The sequence below is a fragment of the Salmo salar genome, chromosome 19, assembly GCF_965601325.2.
Source record: "Salmo salar chromosome 19, fSalSal1, whole genome shotgun sequence".
NCBI lineage: Eukaryota > Metazoa > Chordata > Actinopteri > Salmoniformes > Salmonidae > Salmo > Salmo salar.
This window is the reverse complement of record NC_138309.1, coordinates 9,789,325-9,806,069: the sequence shown is the minus strand read 5'-3', so window position 1 is coordinate 9,806,069 and position 16,745 is coordinate 9,789,325. Positions and strand designations below refer to the sequence as shown.

Here is a 16,745-nt window from a genome sequence, read left to right as displayed (position 1 = left end):
TGCGTGCGGGCATGTGTGTGTGTGTGTGTCTGTGTGTGTCATAAGAATTCTCCCGAACAATAACATTTTCTGTTCCCTAAACGTCCTAACATGAGTACAGCTGAACAAATAGACTAAACACTTTCTTCCCTTCATCTGGAACCTCATCCATCGTCCCCCCCTCTCTTTTTATCCCCCCGTCTCTCTCTCTCTCTTTCTTCTTCTCTTGGTACAGAAGTGATGTGTTTTGATAGATTCTCCCAGCTCCTTGATGATAGTAATGAGACAGGCTTTAACCGAAGATGGGTCATGTTTCAGTGTTTTATTTGGCGCTACCAAATTATTATACTCTGTAATGTCTTTAGACATTGTTATGAACAGAGTCCAATAAGAGGCTAGCTTATCTTTTTACTTTCCTTTTTCTGTCGCTACATCCTTTTCCCTCTCTCTCTGTCTGTCTCTCTCGGCCTCTCTTTCTCTCTCGGCTCTCTGTATCTCTGTCTCTCTTGGCCTCTCTGTCTCTCTCGGCCTCTCTCTCTGTCTCTCTCTCTGTCTGTCTCTCTCGGCCTCTCTTTCTCTCTCGGCCTCTCTGTATCTCTGTCTCTCTTGGCCTCTCTGTCTCTCTCGGCCTCTCTCTCTGTCTGTCTCTCTCTGTCTCTCTCTCTCTCTGACTCTCTCGGGCCTCTGTCTCTCTCTCTCTCTGTCTCTCTCTCTGTCTGTCTCTCTCGGCCTCTCGGCCTCTCTCTCTGTCTCTCTCGGCCTCTCCATCTGTCTGTCTCTCTCTCTCTCTGACTCTCTCGGCCTCTCTGTCTCTCTCTCTCTGTCTCTCTCTCTGTGTCTCTCTCGGCCTCTGTCTCCCTCCTCTCTCTCTCTTTCTGTCTCTCTCTCTCTGTCTCTCTCTCTCTGTCTCTCTCGGCCTCTCTGTCTCTCTCGGCCTCTCTGTCTCTCTCGGCCTCTCTCTCTTTCTGTCTCTCTCTCTGTCTGTCTCTCTCGGCCTCTCTGTCTCTCTCGGCCTCTCTTTCTGTCTCTCTCTCTTTCTGTCTCTCTCTCTGTCTGTCTCTCTCGGCCTCTGTCTCTCTCGGCCTCTCTCTCTTTCTGTCTCTCTCTGTCTCCCTCCTCTCTCTCTCTTTCTGTCTCTCTCTCTCTGTCTCCCTCCTCTCTCTCTCTTTCTGTCTCTCTCTCTCTGTCTCCCTCCTCTCTCTCTCTTTCTGTCTCTCTCTCTCTGTCTCCCTCCTCTCGATTGGTCTCTTTATTTTTCTCTCTCCCCCTCTCCTCCTTTTCTCTTGATCGTGTTGCTGCCCGTCAATGGGGATTTTCTGTCAGTGAGTGACAAGCTCAAAATGGTGTGTGCGGTGAGGTGTGTGGAGTATGAGACGTACTAAAACACAGTGTGATCTGATTGATATAGAAATACCTTCCATATCAGAGGCCCCCTCCCAGAAACCACTGGGATGCCCCCCCCCCCCCCTCCACACACACACACACACACATTGGAATGCTTCGCTCCAAAGTATTATTTTTCTAGAAGTTGTCTGTGATTGACCCAGTTTTAGGAAGGAGAATATATTTTGACGGGATGTCTGTTTTGACACAACATCCTCTTGTGGTTATCTGTAAAGATCCTGCCTGTCACGTATTACAATGGGAATAACACACACCCACACACATACACATACACACCCACACACATACACATATACACACAGAGCTGTTTTTATGAGACACTGTGGAGGACTTCAACATGTTTGCTGGATGGGATTTTTTAGCTACTTATTCATTGTATTTTGTGTGTGTGTGTGTGTGTGTGTGTGTGCGCACGCGCCACTCCATCATGTGAGAGTGTTGGTCATGAGAGGAGCCTGAAGGTCAAGGAGCCATCTTAACTTCATCAATCTGAATGACAGTTACAAACCAGCTCTCAGAGAGAGGGAGAGAGAGAGAAGGAAACGGAGAGAGAACGGAAGAGAGCCAAAGATAGAAGAAAACAGCGTGTGTTTGGCTCTGATGTGCTGTGCTGTTTGTCTTTTCGTCGGCGTGTGTTTGGATGTTAATGGTCCTTTCACCTCAACACTCTGACTGGAACTAATATCTCATATAAAAAGGCCCTTTTCGCTCTCTCTCACGTTCGCTCTTCACTTCCGCTGCAAAAGATTGAAGATCTTACTGAAAGGAGAGGATGAGAGATGACACGCACACACACACACACACACACACACACACACACACCCGAGGAGCCGAAACAACACGTACACACACACACACCCCCCCATAACCCTATTCAGCATATAAAGTGGTTTATTATAGAGGACCATCCATAGCTAGGTAACACAAATAATAGCCAGACACACACTCAAGAGAGAAACATAAATTACTTATAAATGTTTATCATCCATCAATCCATCACTAAACCGACAGACACAAACACTAATTACCAACAGAAAATACCCTTTATTCATAGTATTTTAGTAGACAGAAAATACATTTGTGGCTTTGTCTTTGGAAAACCAACACATTGTTGATGGGATGTCATTAGTTGAAGGAGTTGGTTTGATTCTGTTTGCCCACTTGTCATTTGTGTATATTTGTAAGTGGATGAAAAGCAGACTGTTGGATTATTTCAAATATGTGATATATTGAAATGTGTTTTTATGTATGTCTGTTTGTGTTTCTGCAGATCCACAAGAAGGACAGCAAGCTGTCTGTGTTATTGAAGGAGCTAGCAGAGGTTAGAAAGAACTTCTCTGACTGTAAAAAAGAGGTAAGTACAATAGTAATTCACACCTCATAGTAACATGTCTTTTTAAACAGTTATTTTAGTGCAGCTGACACCAACATGTTCTGTCCAGTTGGTCAGTAGAGAGTCTGCATTGGCAAAACAGCAGGAGGAGACGGCTCAGCTGAGATCTAAGATGGAGGACTGTTCCAGTCAATGTTCAGCTCTGAACAGGGAGAAAGAGAGACTGGAGACAAACCTCACACTTACTAACCAGAAACACTGCACCGCACAAGGAGAGGTGGGTCTGTTAGGTAGAGTGTGTACAACACCATCTCCTAAAACCCTTCCTTGTTGTGTGTGTGTGTCTAAAACCAGGTGTGTTCCAGGTGAGCAGTAGGGACCAGGTGATTCTACAGTTGAGGACAGAGCTGAGTAAAGTGGAGCAGAAGTATCAAGGGACACAGGAGGAGGTGAGAGACTGCATTTCAGATCTCTAATTGGTCTACATGTATTTCAACACCTTTTGTGTATGTGTACACTGTCTATGTGTGTGTGTCCCTCAGCTGGCCATGCTGGAGGCTGAGGTCAGCCGTCTGAACCAGAAGGTCAAGGGTCAACAGGAAGAGGCGTGTCTTCTCAGGCAGATGGTCAGAGAGACAGAGGGGCTTAGAGACCAGGAAGTGACAGAACGACAACAGATACAGAACGCACTCTGTATCGCACAGCAACAGGTACACACACACACACACACACACACACACACACACACACACACACACACACACACACACACACACACACACACACACACACACACACACACACACACACGTAACCCCCTCCTCTGTGTCCAGGTGAAGTCCCAGACCATGTCCATAGAGCAGCTAACATCTGATCTAGACTCAATGAAACAGAACCACAGAACTGACACAGAGCGCTGGAGCCACAGGCACTTCCTGCTCAGTAGCCAATTAGAGCAGGCCTCCTCTGAGCTAAGCCAATCCCAGGCCGAGGTCAGAGAGCACGGGTCAGAGGTCACAGAGCTGAGGGGAAAGCTCCAACTGGCAGAGGAGGGATACCAGGAGGCTCTGGAGAAGGTGAGGAGTATGTCCGGAGGGGAGGGGGGGTGTGTCTGATTTACACCAAGAAACTGATACAATATACATGTGTATTTACTGTATAACTGATGTGTTTCACATCACTAGCACACCAAACAACAATAGTCATCTTGTGGCAAGAACGTCACTAATTCTCTCATTACAGTCATAGCAGGATGAAGTGCGTAGTTGAGCTGAAGAGAGTTAAAGCATTAGGAAAAACAACATGTGATTATGGACTCAAATAGACACAGACCCGTCCGTTCTAAAGGACACTATCAGTTCTACAAGCAGGTCTGAAAGGTCACTAAGATGTGTTGATCTAATGAGAGGAGTTTCCCTGTGGACCACAAGCTCCTGATTACGGCCACAACAATATCACATCACTTCTATTACCCTCATTGTATGTCGCTTATCAAACAGCTATGTTCTTCAGCTTCGATTAAAAACATACAAAATGGAATGGTTTGAATTAGGGATGGGCATCTTTGATGGGGGTGGGGGACTCAGACAATCTAAACTCCTCATGAGGGGGTGCAGTGTCTCGCGTGTCTGTGTACTCACATCCATACCCACACGTATTCAGAGCCAGCCCTAGCCTTTTGGGGGCCATAAGCCAAACTGTGTTGTGTCAATGGGGACCCCCTCTGCCGGTAATTCGGCCATGATTACTAAGTTTAGATAGCTGGCTGCTAGACTAACTTACCAATCTATAAATGTTAGCTGACATGGGCTAATTGAGTGACGGTCAGTGACTGACATAACAAGAGAAAAACTGCTGATGTACAAGCAAATGTCAAAACCTTGTGTGTTTTTACTATTCTAACGTGCAACAGTAAGTTGATATCCCGACTGATCCGAAGGCCTGCAAAAGAGGTGTCATTTGCCCATCTCTGGTTTAAATGAATTGGGGTGTGTACAGTATGTGTGAACAGTATATGGGTGTGTACAATATGTGTGAACAGTATATGGGTGTGTACAGTATACGGTTGTGTACAGTATGTGTGAACAGTATACGGGTGTGTACAGTATGTGTGAACAGTATACGGGTGTGTACAGTATGTGTGAACAGTATACGGGTGTGTACAGTATGTGTGAACAGTATATATGTGTGTACAGTATGTGTGAACAGTATATATGTGTGAACAGTATATGTGTGTGTACAGTATATGTGTGTGTACAGTATATATGTGTGTGTACAGTATATATGTGTGTACAGTATATGTGTGTGAACAGTATACGGGTGTGTACAGTATATGTGTGTGTACAGTATATATGTGTGTACAGTGATATATGTGTGTGACAGTATTATGTGTGTGGTACAGTATATATGTGTGTGTACAGTATATACGTGTGTGTGTACAGTATATATGTGTGTGTACAGTATATGTGTGTGTACAGTATATGTGTGTGAGCAGTATATGTGTGTGAGCAGTATATGTGTGTGTAATGCACCACTGGGCCAGAGGGATGGTGGTGTGTTGTCTTAGATCAGAATGATGTTGTGGGATTGTGTTTGACTCACATTCCGTCTGCTGGTGCTGGGAACGACACGCGTCTTCACACTCCATTATGAATAACTAGACAGAGGGGAGGGAGACAGAGGAGGGTTTGCAGGACGTACACACGCACACACACACTGGATAATTCTGTCAAATATGTCCACAGTTTCAGAAAGTGGAACTACATTAAGTAGTGTTTTCTTTTTGAACATGTGAATGGAGTGAAGGTGTGGTACTTCTCTGAAAAGCCTATTACAAAACACTACATTTCTTCTCTTTTTCTCTCTCTCTCTCTCTCTCTCTCTCTCTCTCTCTCGTTACCCAGCCATAGAGGTGCGGTGCTGGGGAGCTGGTATTACTGGTATTAGCGTGTGTTAATCTCCAGTTAAATCAGCTGAGAGGACTCCAGTGAACCAGTGACTCTAACTGGTCTGCCTGCTGTCAGTACTGAGGGAGTTAACCCACCGGCTGATCTGTATTAGGAGTTAATCTAGTTTTGTCAAATTTTAACTCTGAACCTTAACAGTTAGCTGGATTAATGAAGTTAGTCTAGTTTAACACTGATCTCTCAAGGTGGGCTGGGTCTGAGTTTAACACAAGGATCAGTCAGATTTCACTTCCTGGATTCATCTGAGTATTAGAATAAGAAAGCTAAGAAGGATAGGACAATGATTCTCTAGCAGCTGAATCAACCACCAGTTCTACTCTTTACTACTATTGCGCACTTGTTTTCAGTGATCAACACCAAACTGGACAGGAAAAGATTTACACCCAACACCAAACAATAATAGGGGCGGCAGGTAGCCTGGTGGTTAGAGAGTTGGACCAGTAACAGAAAGGTTGCTGGATCGAATCCCCAAGCTGACAAGGTAAACATCTGTCGTTCTGCCCCTGAACAAGGCAGTTAACCCACTGTTCCCCGGCAGGCCGTCATTGTAAATAAACATTTGTTCTTAACTGACTTGCCTAGTTAAATAAAGGTTACATTGAAATCAAATAAATAATAATAATAATCGTGTTCAATGAGAGAATTATGAAGACATTGTTTCTAGAAAGGACATTTCAGCTCCTGTGTCTTCTGTGGCTGATAGATCCTATCTGTAGAGTAGGACCCATTCACTCCCACCTCAGATAGCTTGGCCCTTATTTCAACTAGGAGTGTACAGTATTACTGGGTCTGTCTGTTAGTGACCGAACGAGTGTGTGTGGATGCACATTATGACTCATGATATATATTTTTGTTGCCTTTTGATCTTTGTCTCTCATATCCAATGTGATGTTTTTGTATTGCTGTGGATGTAGGTTGAAGAGGCTAAAGGGTTGGAAAACACACGAGACACTGAGATGGAGCTTCTGAGACAACAACTGACGGACCTCCAGGAGGACCTGAGTGAAACCACGTCCAGGACTCAGGGCCAGGAGGAGAAGGCGGCCATCTTTAAACAGAAGTACTGCGTTGCCATGGAGAAGGTGCAGCAGCTCCAGGGACACATAGAGTGTGTGGAGGAGGAGCTCAGATACACACAACAACAGGTAGTCTAAGCTAGTTTATAGCATTTGACCACTCACTTTCAAAATGCAAGTTTTACTCCAATGACCAATGTCAACCTGTTCTATTTGGTTTTGATTGACAGCTGACTGAATCCAAGGCAGCGGTAGACAGGGTTAAGGCGGAGCTTACAGAGCTGGAAGGGCGCTACGAGGAAAAACTTGGCCAATGGGAGCACTCGGAGGAAGCCCTGGACCAACTGACTGATGAGCTGCAGGCCAATCAGATGGCTCTGAGGGAGGGGTGTGAGAGAATGGAACAGTGTGAAGGAACCATACAACATCTACAGCAAGAGGTGGACACACAGAAAACTCAGGTCTGTCAATGTTATGGTTGACAGTAGACCTATATAGAGAGTGGAAAGGAATAAATATCTATTGTATGTAGATATATCATCCCCATACTACATATTTATAACGCTTTTCCTTTTCCAGTACATTGTGGGCTTTTCTGCCCTGCGTTGTCCAATATCCTAACCTGAAGTAAGGACAATAATACATATGCCTAGTTCCATATTTATTTTAATTTGTGAGTCTCTTCGAGAAAATTGTCTGTGCAGTATGCCAAGTTAAATAAAAGTAATCTGAGTGACCTTTTTCATAATTGTAGCAACTATAATGATCGTTCTGTTCATGAGTTATGGGTGCAAGTTCAGTGAAATTATATTATATTGATAGCGATCCTGAGTAAAACAGAAATGACAGTGGAGGATGTGTGTGTGTGTGTGTGTGTGTGTGTGTGTGTGTGTGTGTGTGTGTGTGTGTGTGTGTGTGGGTGTGTGTGTGTGTGGGTGTGCCTCTGTTTGAGGATATTTACTGAGTCTGTCTACAAATGAATAATCTTTATTACGGGAAAATGTAATTTGGTTCAGCTCAGCTGACAAGGTCAACACGGCGGAATGTCATTCTGATCAAATCAAATTGAATCTGTGCGTTATAAAAGAGTTAGCTGTTTGAAGAATGTCTGTATTTGATACTTTATTACATTGTGTAATGAGTTAGATGTGAGTGGGTTCTGTTGAGGAGAGAATCTCTCTGTAGTTGGTGTTTCAGTAATTCTCTCTGTTTCTGTCTGTCTGTCTGTCTGTCTGTCTGTCTGTCTGTCTGTCTGTCTGTCTGTCTGTCTGTCTGTCTGTCTGTCTGTCTGTCTGTCTGTCTGTCCTGTCTGTCTGTGTCCCTACATGTCTGCCTGTCTATCTGTCAATCAAGTATCTTTCTATGATAGACAATAGTTACAGCATGGCTTTGAGAAAAGGTACGTTGAGGTGTAGCCCCAGGTCATGTCCATTTAGTAACAGACTATCCTCTCCCCACAGATACTAAAGTATGAGAGTTCACTGAAGTCCTACCAGCAGAATCACTCCTACTCTGATGAGCAGTATTGTGCCTTGCAGAGACAGAGACTACAACTGCAGAAGGTAGTAGCCTACATGAATAAAAACATTTGGCAGGACCCCCCTCCACCACACACATACACACACAAAGAAGTAGAAGCAAATATGTTGAATGAACAACTGGTGAGCCTCACAAGTTTGACAAAATGGTCTTCTATGTTCCAGTCTAATACTGCTATTTACTTACCTTTGTAGCTCTTTGTAAGTAATTAAGCCTCAATGTCCTCCAGGTTTTGCTGTAATTTAACCAGAAAGGATTTGAGAAAAATGATTGGTTGACGATAGGCATATGACATTGGTCTACCTCTTGTCTTGCGCTGCGCAGAAAATCAGAGATTGGAGAAGTGTTTTAATATCACCCGTACCATATCCTTATGATATATGCAGTGTGTGTGTGTGTGTATATATTTAAGCAGTAAGACCAGAGGAGGTGTGGTATATAGCCAATATATCACGGATAAGGATTGTTCTTACGCACGACGCAACACGGAGTCCCTGGATACAGCCCTTAGCTGTTGTATATTGCCCATATACCACAAACCCCCGAGGTGTCTTATTGCTATTATAAACTGGTTACCAATGTAATTAGAGCAGTAAAAATAAATGTTTTGTCGTACGCGTGGTATACGGTCTCAGCCAATCAGCATTCAGGGCTCGAACCACCCAGTTTATATATATATATATATATATATATATATATATATATATATATATATATAAACACAGTGCCTTCGGAAAGTATTCAGACCCCTTGACTTTTTCCACATTTTTTTAGGATTCAGGCTTATTCTAAAATTAATTAAATAGTTTTTTCCCCTCATCAATCTACACACAATACCACATAATGACAAAGCAAAAACATTTTTTTTATAATTTTTGGGTAATTTATTAAAAATAAAAAACTATCACTTTTACATAAGTATTCAGACCTTTGGCAGCGATTACAGCCTTGAGTCTTCTTGGGTATGACGCTACAAGCTTGGCACACCTGTATTTGGGGAGTTTCTCCCATTATTCTCTGCAGATCCTCTCAAGCTCTGTCTGGTTGAATGGCGAGTGTTGCTGCACAGCTATTTTCAGGTCTCTCCAGAGATGTTCAATCAGGTTCAAGTCCGGGCTCTGGCTGGGCCACTCAAGGACATTCAGAGACTTGTCCCGAAGCCACTCCTGCGTTGTCCTGTTGGAAGGTGAAACTTCGCCCCAATCTGAGGTCCTGAGCACTCTGGGGCAGGTTTTCATCAAGGATCTCTCTGTACTTTGCTCCGTTCATCTTTGTCCCTGCCACTGAAAAACATCCCCACAGCATGATGCTGCCACCGTAGGGATGCTGCCAGGTTTCCAGGTTTCCTCCAGATGTGACACTTGGCATTCAGGCCAAAGAGTTCAATATTGGTTTCATCAGACCAGAGAATCTTGTTTCTCATGATCTGAGAGTCCTTTAGGTGCCTTTTGGCAAACTCCAAGCAGGCTGTCATGTGCCTTTTACTGAGGAGTAGCTTCCCTCTGGCCACTCTACCATAAAGGCCTGATTGGTGGAGTGCTACAGAGATGGTTGTCCTTCTGGAAGGTTCTCCCATCTCCACAAAGGACCTCCATTTTAGAATCAAGCTGTAACGTAACAAAATGTTTAAAAAGTCTAGGGTTCTGAATACTTTCCGAAGGCACTGTATATGAGCTCAACATGACTTCAAGAGACTGGTTGGAATGTCTGACTGAAATATGGGACACATCCACATTTTTTCTAAATTAGTGGTGTTTGAATTTGATGATAAAATGCGGGACATAATTGTTTTGGTTGCGGGACAAAGAGCCAAAATGCGTAACGGTCCCGCACAATCCAGGAAGTGGTCACCCTAACTGTACTGAAACGTTAAACCAATGGGCATCAATCGAACAGAGCACTTTTGGGAGCATATAGCAGTGTGGAGATCTATGTTATTTTTCAGAATACCAGTACCACCATCCCTATAAATAATAATGTGTATTGACTTCTCTTCAGCAATCCACAGAGCAGGTAGAGCGCTTGGCCAATTGCGAACATGCCCTGCTACAGTTGAGGGCAGAGTATCTTCGCAGGGAGGAGGAACTAGAGAAGCAGAGCCAGGAGAAGGCGGGGCTAGAGAGGACCCTGCAATCTCTTCACCTGGACCTGGCCGCCTCCCACCGCAAACATCTGGTCACTCACACCCAGCTGGAGCAGGAAGTGACACAGTTACAGGAGGAAGTGACACACCTACAGGAGGAGCTGGTCGACATACACGACACCTGTACACAGAGACAACAGGTCAGTTAGGATTAGGAAATCTTTAGGACACCCAGGTGTCCACACCCAGGTGTCCACACCCAGGTGTCCACACCCAGGTGTCCACACCTAGCCCAGGGGTCTCCAACAGGTTGACAACCCACCTATGAGTCGCTCGCCAAACAATTCCCAAAGTACACGTCATTTTTCATATGATCCATCACAAACTGTCATAAACAAATCTCACAAGTATCTGACACAGCGAGCTCTCAACTATTATCTAATCAACGCAATGTTGACATTATCACACCCCTGGTTAGCCACTATTGGATTAAAAAGCCAAACCTAACACAATATCTGACAATTCATTTCCAGCAATATTAACCCTGTCTGTGTGTGTGGTGTGAGTGTTTGTCTATCAATCCAGTTGTGTAGCCAGTTGATGTGATAACTTATGGGTTGACAGAAATACCTTCCCCAAAACTTTCTCAATTAACTGTTAACTGCGGAGTAGGCTTACCTAGTAGAAGTGTATCATGAGGAAGTATATAATTTGTATCTATTTGTTATTTGCAAACTTTACCATGAAATGAGCAGCAGCAGTACAGAACCATCACTAGACCAGCACATTAGATGGCACATTCCTCACTAGCTAGATGTGCAATTAAAGGGCCAGATGCTCAATTAAAGGGGAATTACACAAACAAAATGGCCTTTTTATGTGATTTAACCATTGACATGGCCTCAGAACAATCCAAATTCGTTGTTTCTATATGAACAGTTGTAATTTTGAGTGTGAAAAAGTTTTTTACCAGGTATATTGATAGAAAACAGTGCGCTACTTGCTCTTGTACACTAAGGACCTTGGGAAGAGTTGCAGGGGAGAGGAGAAGAATGTGCCTATTTGAAAGCTAGAACAAAAGTAGCTCACAACATTTTTCATTCAAGTAGCTCTCATACTAGAAAAGGTAGGTGACCCCTTCCGTAGCCCCTAGCTCCTACCCTATAGCCCCTTGCCCCTATCAGGGTTAGCAGATTTGAAGGAAGTGGAAAAGTGAGATTAGTAGGCTGACTGTAGGATGCAATAGAAGCCTTTTCAGCCTAACAGACATGGCATATGAACCCAGATCTAAAAAAAAGATTCTCTCACACACACTTCTAACCCCGATCCTCCGATTGCCTGACAGAAACAAATTACCCTGCCATTAATTAAAGCTCCAAGTGGTGCCAGGCCCGGCTCAATTGACTCCAATTAACATGTGAAATGGACACTAAATTTTCAAATGAGGTTAAGTGGTGACGAGGGTGCCATAACGACTGATGCCATGGCACGGTGCCAAGACAAAGCTGCCAGTCGAGGGCACTTGGGTGTCCTGTGTGTGGGTCTACCCCCTTAGCACAAACACATGACACGCGTGTCACACACCCCCAGCAGGCGACCTAATGACTTGTGAGGATAGCGTGTGTGTTGGGAGGATAGCGTGTGTGTTGGGAGGATAGCGTGTGTGTTGAGAGGATTGCGTGTGTGTTGGGAGGATTGCGTGTGTGTTGGGAGGATAGCGTGTGTGTTGGGAGGATAGCGTGTGTGTTGTGAGGACAGCGTGTGTGTTGGGAGGATAGCGTGTGTGTTGGGAGGATAGCGTGTGTGTTGGGAGGATAGCGTGTGTGTTGGGAGGATAGCGTGTGTGTTGGGAGGATAGCGTATGTGTTGGGAGGATAGCGTGTGTGTTGGGAGGATAGCGTGTGTGTTGGGAGGATAGCGTGTGTGTTGGGAGGATAGCGTGTGTGTTGGGAGGATAGCGTGTGTGTTGGGAGGATAGCGTGTGTGTTGGGAGGATAGCGTGTGTGTTGGGAGGATAGCGTGTGTGTTGGGAGGATAGCGTGTGTGTTGGGAGGATAGCGTGTGTGTTGGGAGGATAGCGTGTGTGTTGGGAGGATAGCGTGTGTGTTGGGAGGATAGCGTGTGTGTTGGGAGGATAGCGTGTGTGTTGGGAGGATAGCATGTGTGTTGGGAGGATAGCGTGTGTGTTGGGAGGATAGCGTGTGTGTTGGGAGGATAGCGTGTGTGTTGAGAGGATTGCGTGTGTGTTGGGAGGATTGCGTGTGTGTTGGGAGGATTGCGTGTGTGTTGGGAGGATAGCGTGTGTGTTGGGAGGATAGCGTGTGTGTTGAGAGGATAGCGTGTGTGTTGGGAGGATAGCGTGTGTGTTGAGAGGATAGCGTGTGTGTTGTGAGGATAGCGTGTGTGTTGGGAGGATTGCGTGTGTGTTGGGAGGATAGCGTGTGTGTTGGGAGGATAGCGTGTGTGTTGGGAGGATAGCGTGTGTGTTGGGAGGATAGCGTGTGTGTTGGGAGGATAGCGTGTGTGTTGTGATTGTCCTTTTCACGTCAGTTCACTCAGCCGTCGTCATGAAGGGACACTGTGTGCTCTAGCTCAGGGGTTCACAAACCTTCTTGCTTCATGACCCACAAATTGAGGTGTGTTTTGAGTCGCGACCCACCATAGGGGTTGACCGTTTAAAAAAAAACATGCACAGACCAAAGAATAAGTCAAAAATATAATCTTGGCAGCCGAGGAAAAAGGTAGTAGTTTCAAAGCTAATCTCCTGTAATTGTATACATTCTGCCATGAACCTGAGAGAAACATTTTCCGTTTTTTAAGCTTTATTTCCTACAATTCTACGCATTTTGGCATGGCTAATGCTGTGTTCTATTGCTGAAAATCAATGTTGGCCTAATTGTCTTTCTTTTACTTTGTTGATTGTAAATTCTCAAAGATTATAGGCTATTACTTTAAAATATATAGCTCCATTATCTTTTCTACATACTTTATATCTGGTTTTAGTCGTTTAAGTTTACACTGAAAACGTTTTTTTTTAATCCCGATTAATGTATAAAAATTAAATTGTTTTTGCAATGTTGTCCCGTGACCCACCTGGACCAATGCCGCCAGTGTGTCCCGACCAACAGTTTGGGAACCACTGCTCTAGCTGACGAGCCTGTGTAATGTAACGACACATGTAAATCTACATTAATTACATATGCAAACATAATACATGCGTAGAGAGGGCCGTGGAACAACTCTGATTACATGTATGGTTGATTATTATTAATGAACGATGATATATTGTGTTAATGTACATCTGAAGTTAATGGCACCCTAGACATAGATGAGCTATAGTTAACATGGGCCTGTGTGTATGTATGGACAGAGCTAGATGCTCCTTCAACATGGCTACAACACAGTAGGACAGTTAGGGAGTTGGTATTAGGGAGCAGCCAGTCTACAAAGTCAGGGCCATTGGATGTGATCCATGTGCGCAGAATGATTTTGATAATAATTCTGTATAGTATCATATTTTATTACGTCAGTCTTTGTTTAGGGTTACTTAATCACCTCTGTTAATGACATAATGTTTGCGCACACTGTCGTGGAAATTCACGTAAACTGAGAGAGACTTGGACAGTTATTCAAACAATCTTTATTTAACGTTGATTCGTTATTGCAATAATGAAGCTTTTCCACCACAACACACACACATACACACCTTGGGACCTTTTCGACTGTTTAGATAGTAACTAACAGTCACACACTCTTTCTCTGGCCAGACCATCCAGGGGCAGGATGTCTTGCTCCAGCAAGTTGAGGAGGACCTGAAGGAAACCAAACTGCTCCTTCAGAGGAGAACCAAGGATCTGAAGGAGGAGAAAGACTGGGTGCAGAGGCTCAGAAAGGAGGTGCAGGAGCAGAGAGAGGAGGAACACAGACTTGGTGAGGAGGCCAGGGAGATGCTAAAGAGGAGATGCAGGGAGCTGGAGGAAGAGAAAGAGGAGGTGAAGAGGAGAAGCAGGGAGCTGGAGGAAAAGAAAGAGGAGGTGAAGAAGAGATCTAAGGAGTTGGAAGAGGAGAAAGAGGAGGTGAAGAGGAGAACCAGGGAGCTGGAGGAAGAGAAAGAGGAGGTGAAGAGGAGAACCAAGGAGCTGGAGGAAGAGAAAGAGGAGGTGAAGAGGAGAACCAGGGAGCTGGAAATGGAGAAAGAGGAGGTGAAGAGGAGAACCAGGGAGCTGGAGGAAGAGAAAGAGGAGGTGAAGAGGAGAACCAGGGAGCTGGAAGACGAGAAAGAGGGGGTGAAGAGGAGAACCAGGGAGCTGGAAGAGGAGAAAGAGGAGGTGAAGAGGAGAACCAGGGAGCTGGAAGAAGAGAAAGAGGAGGTGAAGAGGAGAACCAGGGAGCTGGAAGACGAGAAAGAGGAGGTGAAGAGGAGAACCAGGGAGCTGGAAGAAGAGAAAGAGGAGGCGCAGACACTCAAAGAGGCCCTGTTGGAACTACGCAGGAGTCACAGACAGACAGGTACTAATCAATCAACATATCTTTATTGTCTTAGTTGAAACGCACACCTTTTATCTGCAAGAGAGAGAGCGAGAGAGAGAGAGAGAGAGAGAGAAAAAACACAACATGTTGAGGTAAACTAAGTTATTGCATGTACAGTAATATACATCACCAAGGCCTGTTTGACTGAAACTGGCCCTGAATGTGTCACGAGCAGAAATAAGCCACGTCAGACTGCAGAGGAGTCGGTCTATGATTGGCTGACTGTGAGATGATCATCAGACAGGTAGGCGGAGTCCGGAGGAAAGAATGATCCATCACATTCTGTTTCTAGAACCCTCGCAACCGTGGAAACACTTCGATGTAAATAACATTTAATATGAGTGTTCTGGGGGAAAGAGCGATAGCAAGGGATGATGGAGGAGAGGAGAGTCTGATAGGAGAGGACAAGACAGCTGGTGATGCATATAGATAGGAAAGCCTTATATACTAAAGCTTTCTCCAGTGCAGAGATAATAAGGCCTTTCCTGTCAATGCCCCACCACCATCCTGCTTATGAGTACAACTCAATAATTCATTCACTTTTTCCAAAATAGCATGTTTCCAATGGCATACCTCACTGATCAATAAATCAATGTTACATACTGTAAGTGTTACTAAAGTTGGGCAAAAATGCATATCATGATAAATTGCATGAATTGATGTGATAATGATAAATAGAATGATACGTGTATAACATGAATGTGCACCACATTTTATTATCCAGTAAACTACTGCTGCTAGTTTGATGGTTCTCCTGACGCTGCACCCACTACGCCCTAGCGTTACATACAGTAAACTACTGCTGCTAGTTTGATGGTTCTCCTGACGCTGCACCCACTACGCCCTAGCGTTACATACAGTAAACTACTGCTGCTAGTTTGATGGTTCTCCTGACGCTGCACCCACTACGCCCTAGCGTTACATACAGTAAACTACTGCTGCTAGTTTGATGGTTCTCCTGACGCTGCACCCACTACGCCCTAGCGTTACATACAGTAAACTACTGCTGCTAGTTTGATGGTTCTCCTGACGCTGCACCCACTACGCCCCTAGCGTTACATACAGTAAACTACTGCTGCTAGTTTGATGGTTCTCCTGACGCTGCACCCACTACGCCCTAGCGTTACATACAGTAAACTACTGCTGCTAGTTTGATGGTTCTCCTGACGCTGCACCCACTACGCCCTAGCGTTACATACAGTAAACTACTGCTGCTAGTTTGATGGTTCTCCTGACGCTGCACCCACTACGCCCTAGCGTTACATACAGTAAACTACTGCTGCTAGTTTGATGGTTCTCCTGACGCTGCACCCACTACGCCCTAGCGTTACATACAGTAAACTACTGCTGCTAGTTTGATGGTTCTCCTGACGCTGCACCCACTACGCCCTAGCGTTACATACAGTAAACTACTGCTGCTAGTTTGATGGTTCTCCTGACGCTGCACCCACTACGCCCTAGCGTTACATCCAGTAAACTACTGCTGCTAGTTTGATGGTTCTCCTGACGCTGCACCCACTACGCCCTAGCGTTACATACAGTAAACTACTGCTGCTAGTTTGATGGTTCTCCTGACGCTGCACCCACTACGCCCTAGCGTTACATACAGTAAACTACTGCTGCTAGTTTGGTGGTTGTAGCCATCAATTATCCCATTAAGACATTAATGAAGAACCCTACTACTTGAACCCTATTCATCTCTTAAAGGCCTTAACAATCCCCCATATTTCATTTTAAACACATTTCTTTAGCACAGGCTACTTATTGTACTTGAACGATATCGGCAAAATGCCTGTGGTAAATGATCAGTATGGTCGGTGTGGATCATTTTGGGTTCATCGTCCCAGCTCTAAGTACTACTCAGTTTGTCTTTTAGTAAAGCCTTTATAATCGTC

At 44.7% G+C, this 16,745-nt stretch overlaps 1 protein-coding gene across 1 annotated transcript in view; it reads left to right on the top strand.

The window, feature by feature from the left end:
* Nucleotides 1-16,745, top strand: part of LOC106578416 (uncharacterized) — a 138,768-nt gene that overhangs the window by 69,229 nt on the left and 52,794 nt on the right. The window contains exons 15-24 of the mRNA XM_045702053.2: nucleotides 2,654-2,737; nucleotides 2,826-2,993; nucleotides 3,082-3,165; nucleotides 3,259-3,426; nucleotides 3,550-3,792; nucleotides 6,597-6,827; nucleotides 6,929-7,159; nucleotides 8,159-8,260; nucleotides 10,236-10,520; nucleotides 14,088-14,829. Coding sequence (XP_045558009.2) covers nucleotides 2,654-2,737; nucleotides 2,826-2,993; nucleotides 3,082-3,165; nucleotides 3,259-3,426; nucleotides 3,550-3,792; nucleotides 6,597-6,827; nucleotides 6,929-7,159; nucleotides 8,159-8,260; nucleotides 10,236-10,520; nucleotides 14,088-14,829 — 2,338 coding nt within the window. The remainder of the gene's footprint in view (nucleotides 1-2,653; nucleotides 2,738-2,825; nucleotides 2,994-3,081; nucleotides 3,166-3,258; nucleotides 3,427-3,549; nucleotides 3,793-6,596; nucleotides 6,828-6,928; nucleotides 7,160-8,158; nucleotides 8,261-10,235; nucleotides 10,521-14,087; nucleotides 14,830-16,745) is intronic.